The 12168-nt window shown below is 33.3% G+C and overlaps 1 protein-coding gene across 1 annotated transcript; it reads right to left on the bottom strand.

The window, feature by feature from the left end:
* Positions 1–8268: 8268 nt before the first annotated feature.
* LOC145666178 (histone-lysine N-methyltransferase SETMAR-like) lies at positions 8269–10831 on the bottom strand. The gene is made up of 2 exons (XM_081733251.1): positions 10826–10831; positions 8269–8679 (listed from the first exon to the last, which is right to left on the bottom strand). The coding sequence occupies exons 1-2, from the start codon at positions 10829–10831 to the stop codon at positions 8269–8271; spliced, it is 417 nt and encodes a 138-aa protein (XP_081589377.1).
* Between the last annotated feature and the right edge of the window lie 1337 nt (positions 10832–12168).

Raw genomic sequence — 12168 nt, forward strand, 5'->3', positions numbered from 1 at the left:
TGGCATGTTTTATTTTCACTACTTCATCTACATTTCCTGGTAATCATACAACAGGTTCACCTTGTAAATCAGATTCACCTAACGTAATATGAGTCCATATCTCCCCCTTTCCTAGAATAAGCCTCAAATCTACCCGCCACCCAATGTTGAAGACAACTCCGCTCCCCTGACCCTCCACACCATCGTTTTTCAACTTCATAAATATTTTTAACATCGCTTTTTAAAAAAAAAAAAAAAAAAAAAGATTATGGGAACGGTTTTACCAGTCCCCTTTCCCCTAATGTTGAAGACATATTTGCTCCGATGGTGTTCACACTTTTATCTACTGCACAGTCAGCTGTTTCTGTTATTTTATTAAATCCAACATGAGTGTATTTTTTCTTTATTTTCTACAAGGTTTTAATACTTCATGTAGTCCTAATACCGGAATGAATTACTACTTTACGTGGTGATTTCTTTTTCGTTTCCATTTTCCACTTATAATTATAACAATGACTTCAACAATATTATAACATAACAAACCATGCAGTGAATTTTAGTGCTCGTAAATTGTAAAGCAGAAAACCACTCAGACTTCCCCTTCCTTCAACTCCTTCAACCAATAACAGCATATAAACACACCACAGCAACTCTACAAAACAAACGCAAGAACTAGTCATATGAGTAATAATAATAATAATAATAATAATAATAATAATAATAATAATAATAATAATAATAATAATAATAATAATAATAATAATAATAATAATAATAATAATAATACCGTGGCAAATAACACGAAAATCGACTTATGGCAAACGACAGCGTGACAAACCGCACCCAATCCAGAAGCTGAATAGCGATTGTGAACATGCTTCTTAATTATTCAGAACAGAAAATAATCAAACCTATTCATAATGATGTTAATACTTATCGTATATTAGAGACCTGCATGGGCCGGGCTTGGGCGGGCCGACTCTGTTTTTTCTTTGGGCCGGGCCGACACTGATTTCTCTTCAGGTCGGGCCGGGCTGGGGCCGATTAATTGCAATTCTTTACTAATTATTGACTTTCGTTAAACGATAATTAGAATAAAGGCAAACGTTGAAGAAGTGTGTCCGTGAAAAATGTTACAAAATGAAACTTAAAATTTATCGGGCCTGGGCTGGGCCGGGCCTAGGTACATTCGGGCTGGATTGGGCTCGGGCGTGAAGGTCTCTATCGTATATACAATTTTCAAGACTTGTAGACGGAATACAAGTTAAATTAATTTTTTTCTCAGATGTTCTTGTAGGTACTGCATATATATATATACATTTATCGACTACCCTATCGTAAGCAATAAAAAAATCCGAGTTTTATTTGGAGACCGTTTTCTACTTATAAAGGAGATGAATCACAGTAAAGCAAATTAAGACACGAATTACTACAGATGTTAATTAAAAAACTCTTTGACTTTGAAAACTGTGAAGAAGTGTTTGTAGCCCTCATGCTGAATTAGAGCCATCTAGCATTAGGTTTTGGCACTATAACTTGAAACCAATCGAACAATATCGTTGCATCTTGATCTGATGCCCTTTTGAATAAATTCAAACTTTGTTATATCACAAATCACATAAATATATTTGGTGTGAATACAAATTGACATTTCTTGTCTAAGAGTTCCTTTCTTGAATCAACGACATCCTGTCATAGATACATGTTGTAAAATTATCTTATATAAACATGATTTTCAAAAGAATTACTAAAGAATTTTATACAAAATGCCAAAATATGAGAACGGGTGATCAATCACTTTTCAACAAAGAAAATATGACTCAGGTGTAGCCAGCAAATTATTCTCGGGGTGGAGGACATGACTTTTTCATGTGGGTAAGATCTTTGCATACTAAAAGCAAATCAAAAGTCTTCTTCCAGACGAACTCCACTCGATAGGGTAGGAAATCAATGGCGGATAAAGGGCAATTTCTGAAGAAATTTTGTTTGTAAGATCAAGGGTTCAGGAGGAAATTATTATTCTGAATAAATATACTTATTTGTAATGCATCTAATAAAAAAAAAACTTTAATATTGCTTAATTCAGCGAAAATTCGGTTTTGTAATTATTTCAGTTAGTGGTTTTCAAAATAGAAGAGAACATCGAAGCAAGACAAAACCAACGTAGGAAATTCTCTCCAAAATTCTCATGTTTGCGCTGAAAACAAAAGGTACGAGCCACTTTCTTTATCTCATTTTATAAAATGAACCATATCATTAATGAGGGTCAGATTTTTTTTGGTACAAAAATATGACTAAAATTATAATAGACGTTTTTGGAAAACTTCATCCGAAAAAATCTCCCTCCTCTTATCTCAGCAAGATAAAGGTATTCGTTGTAAATTTTAGTATGAGAAATGACTTATATGGTAGGGTTATCAATGAATTTTAACATGAGACATAACTTATGCCATATTGTAGAACTATAAGTGAATTTTATCATGAGAAATGACTTATATGGTAGGGTTATCAATGAGTTTTAACATGAGAAATAATTTATACCATATTGTAGAACTATAAGTGAATTTTATCATGAGAAATGACTTATATGGTAGGGTTATCAATGAGTTTTAACATGAGAAATAATTTATACCATATTGTAGAACTATAAGTGAATTTTATCATGAGAAATGACTTATATGGTAGGGTTATCAATGAGTTTTAACATGAGAAATAATTTATACCATATTGTAGAACTATAAGTGAATTTTATCATGAGAAATGACTTATATGGTAGAGTTATCAATGAATTTTAACATGAGAAATAACTTAAGCCAAATTGTAGAACTATAAGTGAATTTTATCATGAGAAATAACATATTGTAGGTTATCAATGCATTTCATCATGAGACATGACTTATGCCATATTGTAGAACTATAAATAAAGAATGATTTTTTAATATTTATAAATATGATTTACTAGCAAATGCCCCTAAGTGTTAATGTCGGTCATATTAAGTATTCCTCCTTCTGTACCTTTTATGTAGAATTCGTCCCAACACGAAATCTTGCCCGAAATTGGAATTCCTAGTATAAGCATCTTAGTGAGCCACTCCCATGCATCTTCCTTCCTTTTCCTAGGTGAAACATCTAAAAACGCTAAAACACATGTCTAATTAATTTAAATGAGTAATCCAAATATTAAATTTTATCTCTCTAATTTTAAGCCTTCCGAGATTTAGACATCTTGTTATAATAATGGTAATCCCATACCCTTTTCACCTAATCCATTATTTTGCACTTTTAGGTAAAATATCAAAGAAATGCTAAAACACGTGACTAATTATTTTTAGTGATAGGTCTATACACCATAGACCTTGTGCAGAGTCGTTCTGACGCGTGATTAGTGCAATACTAAATAATTCGACTAACATATGTTTCCTCCTGCAGTCTGGTCTTTAGTATGATGCTAACCATACGTCGAAATGACTCTGCATAAGACCTCATGTCTCTAACCTACAGAGATTCGGAGGTATGGACATAATAATATAGGTAATAATTGCCACCCCTTCCTAGTCGGATTTCCAAAAAGCCCTTCTTAGTAGTACGGTACCTATGATTCATCGTTCAAATTTCAAGTTTCTAGCTTAAATTTCAAGTTTCAAGTTTTTAGCAGTTGGTCTTGGGCGTTGATAAGTCAGTCACTCATGAATTTTTTTGATGTATAGAAAATTATAAATGAACAAAATCGCTTGACTCCTTTTGAATTATATATATTAATATAAGACTCATCTCAAAGGGTAAAATACTCATTGTTGCTTTTTCTCAAGAAAAATTACTTACTTTATATTAAAGGTTATCAAGGAATTATTAGAATTTATTAGTATGACATTTTCGAGAAAATCGTCCAAAAAGAACTTCTCCCCAGGCTAAACTACCATTTCTGGAATTTTCGAACAGTTATTATATGATTATCAACGAAATGTAGATTTATGAAAAATAAACAAAATTGTTAAGTCATTTTCAAATATTTGTAATTTTCATTCTTCAGTAAGTTACCCTTATTTTTGAGGTAGGAAGAAACTTGAAACTTACAGAATCATATAAACGCTTAAGTTTAAAATTTGGTTAGGTTAAATTGTAAAATTTGCCAAAAATAACCAGTATGATCTCCAGGCTTGTCGGAAATATATTTCGGAACGACAGACAACCTGGGAGACTTTCAAAAGTCACTTTCTCACTACGTAGAAGCGATGAAATGTATAAATCAACTAAAATTTCGAATTCGATTTATTTCATGATCAACATATTTTCTTCTCTTCTATTGTCACTTGAAAGTAATAATAATAATAATAATAATAATAATAATAATAATAATAATAATAATAATAATAATAATAATAATAATAATAATAATAATAATAATAATAACTTAAATCATTTGTAAAGTTTCCTTAAGAAGAGTTCTTGTTCTGTCGATTTTTGCTGAATGTGACCTTAAAGCAAAAGTCATAAGGAGACAGTTTCCTCAGATTTGGGGTTCTAAATCTTTCCCAATGGTGTACTACAATAAGTCATACATATCAAACAGCTGTGGTTCGTGTACGACAGGTTGAGAACCAGTGACGACGCTATATTTATCTTTCTGAGGGGCAGAAACATTGTTTTGGGAGACAGTTATTTTTTGTGTACCGAAACAAATATTACTTGAGTTACTGTATATTAAAACATATCATGTCAGGAGGCAGGGTTAATCTCCAAGGTGCACCTGCCCCATTGAAACCCTTTGCCGTAGTCACTGTTTAGAAACTCAACAAGGAAAGCTCCTGTCTCAGTGATTACTTGGAATATTATATCCAAATGCTTATCTTAAAAAAAATCAATATTATTCGCTTTGACATTGCATCCCTCCTCTTTCGTACGCTGTTAAAAAATACTTTCTTAAGTCTGAGAAACTGTTTCTTTTCTTGTACACAGAGATCTTTTCTTACAAGTAAGTGTTTGAAACTCTCATTAATATGAAATGAAAAATAAGTAGAGGAGGTTGTATAAAGCGGAACGAGACATCACACTGTTTTTTATAATAATAATAATTGCTAAATCTCATTTTTAGGAAAATATTGTCTCGGTGCACAGACAAGAAACGGTTTCTCAAATTTAAGAAATTATTTTTTACAGTGTACGTTTCATTTTTTAATGAGTTTGGTTTATATGCCCGTTCAGGATAAAAAAAAAGAAAAAGAAAAAGAAAAAAGAAAGAAAAATCGTGAGCCACCTATAAGTTGGACCAGGTTTGCAGAGAGTTAGAAAGTTATGAAATGAGTTGAGTTGATTTTGAATTTAACGTCCGTTTCAGCAGCGAGGCTATATGAAACAGGACCTACTGATTAACGTGGAATTCGAACACATGGGAAATTATGAAATGAAGTTGTCAAGCCCAGCCTTCTTAGTATATATATCAAAAATTCAAAAAAAAAAAAAAAAAAAAAAGAGAAATCTTTGAATTTTACGTTCCACGCTTAGCCCTATGCCAGCTAGGCTAAAGGAAACGGTGATGATGAGAAATGAATGTAATGGTGAAATGAATAAAGTGGAAGGAAACGGTTGAACTCCGTGCAGTGTCTTTCCACCACAAAGTCCACTTGGCACGTGCTGGGATCGAACCAGAAACCCCATGCACCAAAGGATATCAAAAATTGACTCTGCTACTAGTATATTAAACTTGTTATCTCCGATAATAGACTTTTATTATAATTTATCACAAGTTTTGTACAGTCATGTAAAAAAATCTTACTTGTCAGAGGTTTCCCTTAACTTTAGAAAGATCAAGCAGCGCACAAAAACTCTGTGCTTATGACTGAAGAGTTCAAAATTTTCAGCCATCTAGCACCCAGTTTGCATATGTCCTTGCCTACAGCAATTTCTTCTTGCTTTGAGGGCGTAAGAGTGGATTCAAAGCTGCCACACGATCATTTGATTTGCATTAACTAACGATCGTGGCTGATCGGCTTTTCGCGTGTTTTGTTCATTCTTCGTTCACTTCTCCCTGTATCTGGGGCACTGTTTTCCATCTTTCACGTTTGCTGGTTACTACAGTATAAGGTACCGATATCCTTCTTTGCAGTAGTAGTTTTAGGCCTTCCAGATCGTGCGTCAGAGCAATTTTCTAGTTTTAGCAAATTGTCTCAAGGTTTCACTCACTGTATTAGAGGATATTTTCACTTTTGCGGCTAATTCCCGTAATGTATAGTCCTGTCCACATAAAGCGAATACTGTTGATCTTGTTTCAATATACAATTCTGTTTTTCGTACAGAGCATTACGCCAACTTATAGGGAACACTTTACACCTCACTTCAACGTACACTCACAACAAATTCCTTGCAGCAAACAATTACCAGCTTTGAGATCTGATGTAGAGGTAAACAGGTAACCTGAGACATACCTGTGAGGTACGTTTACAGTGCGATAATTTCAGTTTTCAGTGCAGTGATCGTTTTGGACGTAACGCGCTCTTCGTTTCCTTTCACTCCTGTACAACGGATCAAGACTTTCCATTCCTTCGAGTCTTAACATTTCAATCGTAAAGAAATTGTTAAGTAGACTCCATTTCAATTTTGCCAAAAACAATAATCATAGCACTACTATTACTCGAAGATTCACATAAGCAAATTTAAGATAAGAGTAACACATTAAAAAGATAAGTATTTGTTTATTACAAATTAGATTATTTGTATTTTATAGTACTTTCTTCGATTGTTTGCTTGTTTTGTGTTCCATTAATAACAGGCAGTTTTACTTTAATAGTTCTGTATTTCTCTTCTTACCTTTAGTATTTTTGCTTATCTATTATTTTTATTGACTCCCTTCGGTCATCTATACGCGTAGTTACAAATTACGTGCTGCGCGTAAATTTAACTCACATTTTGCATTCTGACCGTAGGTTTAGCAATTCTCTTTTTTAAAGTGAAATGAATTAACCGTATTTAGAAGCTATAATGAACTTTCAATAATAAAATTTTCAAATTCTATACTTCTTATACCTTGTAACATTCAATCTAATTTCTCACAAGAATCTTGGACGAACGATATGTGGAAATTAAGTGCTAATCCTAACCATGATTTCAGGGGGTGGCCCAGAGTCAAATATCCAATGGGGATCATCAAGGGTTACCTGTATTTTCACAGTACTACTTCTGTCTCCTTGTATTAAAATTCCCCCAGGAGATATCGTCTGAAGTCATTACTGACCCTCAGAAATTCACGCATATATTAGAAGCACAGAAGAACCGTACTTGAAAATTAGTATGAAAGCGTGCAAAACACGAATTGGGTTTTGACCTCAAACGGAGGGAGCCAAAATCTAGAAAATTTAAAGAATTTAGAGGAGAACATTTTCTAAAGTTCTAACTGAGAGGAAAATTGTGCGAAAGTAATTTTTTATATTAATATAAAAGTGTTCAACACAGAAAACATATGTAAGTTGCATTTATACACGTAGTGCCCTGTAACTCCTCTAAAGAAATATGTTACTCTATTTCATACAACGAATGTGTAAGCAATGAACTTATAATTTTATAGTTTTTTTCTCTCTTTTTGCACTATTCTCGCTTACAAACATACCTACCTTCCTTGACGCACTTGCTTCTTACAGATGTGCTACCACTCGGATCCTCCCACTGCGCTCCTGCCCTGTCTCGTTTAGATAACATTCGTGTTTTTTCAGTGGCTATTTAACACAGGTTGGCTCGTGCTTTTAGTTTAGTTCATGTTTTATGGGATACACCCACACACTGTATTCTTACACATAACGGGTAAGCTCCTTTAAACTGAATCTGCACCCAGTAGTGCAACTCCTTCCTCAAAAGTAACAAAACATTTAAATTTTTGTATTAAAAGAATCAAAAGTTAAAAATTTATGTACGTACATTTTGCACCATTATTATTAGGTCCCTAAAGTGAATTTGCACACAGTAATGATACTCCTTCCTTAAAAGAAACAAAATTATTTAATTTTTTGCATTAAAAATCAAAAGTTACGAAGTTGCCACTGGTTATTTCTTCGTTTTCAGTATATACACAGTAGCAGCTCAATATAGGTAATTCAATAGATTCTTAATACGCAGGTTCCAAATATGTATTATCTATTGAATTTAAGCAAATAAATTTAATATAAAATTATATATTAATTTCGTAAAATTAATTCTCTTTAAGTTCGTTCTGGCAATGTTCTTCGAACATTTGCAACTGGTTAAAATTGTAATTGCTTTGCTTAAATACTTTTTTTTTAATTTTTTCCTTATTTTAGATTCTTATATTAGGTTGGCAACTAAGTTCCCGCCGTTTTTAGTGTCAGTCACCCATGCTCCACACTTCTGAACTTTGCTCATCGAGTGAATATGCTTCTCTACAGTAGTGTGGGAGCAATCCATTGTCTCTGCCAGTTCCCTTGTTTGACGCGGATTTTCATGCAAAAGATGGTTCAATAGCTCTTCATCGAACTCAACTGGACGGCCAGAACGAGGGGCGTCTTTGAGGTCAAAATTTCCTTTTTTGAACTTTGCATACCAATCACGGGCGTTTCTTTTAGCTATAGCACATACTCCATATAAAGCACAAATGTTGCGAGTAGCTTCTGCCTCCTTAGAACGTTGATTAAAGGCAAAAAGAAGGAGGTGTCGAAAATGCTCATTCTTCAAAACTTGACATTCTATGTTAATGATCTGTAAATAACAAAAAAGTATCTTAGTAACAACGAAACATATATTTACGTAGAACAATATATTCTCTTTCGAATGATGTACAACTTCGTGCCAAAAGTATTTAATGTCATATAAATATTTCCAATTTAAAAAACGGCGGGAACTTAGTTGCCAACCCAATAGTATAATTTGCGTTCTCCTCGTCCATGTGCACGTATAGTACATATTAAAAAGAAATATTCCATTGTAGTTCTATTAAAGGAAGAGCTTAACCACTAAGTGACCTAAGATCATTAGCACACCTACGGCGGGAGCGCACCCACTTGTTTTAAATAATATATATATATAGGGGAAAGTCGGATAAAACCGAGTAGGTGGATAAAACGGGGACCTGAGTTTTCTGGCTATATTAGTGCGACCAGGACACCCTGGTGCCAATATCTTTCGGCCAACGCGTGAAATTAGTTGCAAACAGTCGCCATGTCATTCTTAGTTTAAGATAAAGCTGAGTAAGTGGCTCCTTTGTCGTTGGTGATGTGTTGAAGAATTTGTGTAGAAAAGTTTTGATTTTTCTCCCATCGAAAACATACTGCTGTCATTCTTAGTTTAAGATAAAGCTGAGTAAGTGGCTCCTTTTTCGTTGGAGATGTGTTGAAGAATTTGTGTAGAAAAGTTTTGATTTTTCTCCCATCGAAAACATACTGCTGTCATTCTTAGTTTAAGATAAAGCTGAGTAAGTGGCTCCTTTTTCGTTGGAGATGTGTTGAAGAATTTGTGTAGAAAAGTTTTGATTTTTCTCCCATCGAAAACATACTACTGTCATTCTTAGTTTAAGATAAAGCTGAGTAAGTGGCTCCTTTTTCGTTGGAGATGTGTTGAAGAATTTGTGTAGAAAAGTTTTGATTTTTCTCCCATCGAAAACATACTGCTGTCATTCTTAGTTTAAGATAAAGCTGAGTAAGTGGCTCCTTTCTCGTTGGCGATGTGTTGAAGAATTTGTGTAGAAAAGTTTTGATTTTTCTCCCATCGAAAACATACTGCTGTTCCTAACCACTGGAAGATTGACTTATGTAAGTATACAACCTATAATAATAACTCTTCCTACTGTTATTTCATGTCTTGAATCAAGATTTTTGTGCTCTTTGAGAGGTGCTAGGCTTGTAGTTCTGAATAATGGCGTAGGATAAAACCGGGACATCAAGAGTCGGACAAAACCGGGTAGTACAGTGTAAAACTGAGATTATATATATATATAGTGCCTTAATTGTAAGGATATCCACACGAAGCTTATAGCAATGTAGACGAATATGATGAAACTTTTATTTGTAATTTTTGTTCTTAGATTTAACAAAATCATTACCTAAAGTTATTTTTTCTATGTTATTGCTCTACCATATTTTAGCCCTCTATATTTTCCGTACTTTTTAAGCTCACAAAAATATTTTCAGTTATATTGATTCTTACTGTACTAGTTCTTGGAGTAATTACATATTTTTCTTGTTTATAATTATTTTATAAACCCGGTTTTGTCTCTGTTTTTTATTATTATTTTATATGTACCCGGTTTTGTCCGACCAGGTTGGAGAAAACCGGGTTTTTGCATACCCTTTAAAAATGTTTTTGCTTTCGAAATTTACCAGCTTTTTCCACTGAAATAAACATTTTTGTGTCAATAATAAATCAATTTAGTATTTGAAAACTAATTCAAGCTAATATAGATGCTGAGGAACAAGCAAAAAAATTTTGGGTACCAGTTCTGTCCGACTTTCCCCTATATATATATATATATATATATATATATATATATATATATATATATATATATATATATATATATATATATATATATAGGAAAGTACTGACTGAAGTTCACCCGACCCGGACCCTCTCCAAACTTTCGACTTAGTACCCCACTGAAGTTTGTCAGTTATGAAATGAAAGTTATAAATAAACATACAGAAATAGACAATCTCATTCTAATATTTTTTATTTAGAAAAAAGAATGAATCTGAGCATTAATTCCGTTCACATTTTGATGTTCGAGCATCAGTTGAGAACAACCTTTAAAGAGACACTAATTAGTCTAACTTACAGATTATAATTAATCTTCAAGGCATAGATTTTCAAACTTTAATCTCCTTGTACAGGACCTTATAACATTCCTTACCATCATTATCCCTATCTGAAGAGTTATTGGAATAAGAATCTAATCCTTGATCACTAAATAAACGATTACTCGCTATACCGGTATATCAGTTCCAACATTACCAAAAGTGGTTTAATACAGGGTGTTTATAAAAGAACTCAGGAGTTTTAAAAATTCATATCTTATTTACGGTAAAAGAGAGCAAAATTTAGTTAATTTCTCTGAAACGACTAGCTTAAAAAGTTTTAGTCATACTAATTGGAAATGTTTTTATCAACAGGTGGCAGCGCTGCGGAGCGTTGACCTTGAGACGACGTAGGGGCTGCGGTAGTCATTGAATCAGTGCCGTGCCGTGTGGATTGTTGCGCTTCGCTCTATGGTGATGCTACAACAAAAGGCTCAATGTGTTATTTGGCTCATAGAAACTAAGTCTGTTGTGTGCCGTCCCACTCACGGGGCTCATATTGAACTTTATTAAATTGTTAAAACAAACGTGAAAATGTAAGCTTTCCAATCATGTATAACACATGTATGTAGGGATGCGCACGAGTCGAGACATGTCTCGAATCTCGACTCGATTCGACTCGAATTCGAGTCGAGATTCGAGTCGAGACACACTTTGTAAAATTCGAGACGAGTCGAGACAAACGTGTTTCTCGACTCGAATTTTCGAGTCGAGACACGAGTCGAGTCGAGACAGCTCATAAAAATCTCGACTCGACTCGAATGTCTCGAAAATTTTTCTAAAACTTTTAATATTATTATGAAGAAATTATTCACTCAGGAACAGCCTTGAAACCAATTCCAGCATTTATTACTTTAGAAAGGTACAGAACGTATAAATTTAATAGTTAATCTTCCGAGATCAAGATCTAATTTTCAGCTCAATTCAGTTAATTAAAACTAGTAATTAATGTCGTGATATTTGATTGTACTTCAAATATAATAATAATAATAATAATAATAATAATAATAATAATAATAATAATAATAATAATAATAATAATAATAATAATAATAATAATAATAATAATAATTGATTATCTAGTTTGTATAAAACTATTATCCGTAGCCTATATCTAGTCTGTATAAGAACATTGCAATAAAGTGAACATCATAAATTCTCTGAATGAGCAATTGACAGTCTATAGTAATTTAGCATACTTATAACTATTGTGTTTTTATTTCCATGAACGATATAGGGCTACATAACTTCTGGACAGGGCCAGATTTAAGGGGATGCAAAGGTGCACGCTACCCCCCTTTGTTGTAAATATACCTGTCTAAAATGAGAAGCTATCAGTGAAAATACCGCGACATTGGTGTGTCGTGAATGGGCCACTGATGTACCGCGAGGATATCAA

The sequence above is a fragment of the Thermobia domestica genome, chromosome 12 (genome assembly GCF_964235325.1).
Source record: "Thermobia domestica chromosome 12, izTheDome1.hap1.1, whole genome shotgun sequence".
Taxonomy (NCBI): domain Eukaryota; kingdom Metazoa; phylum Arthropoda; class Insecta; order Zygentoma; family Lepismatidae; genus Thermobia; species Thermobia domestica.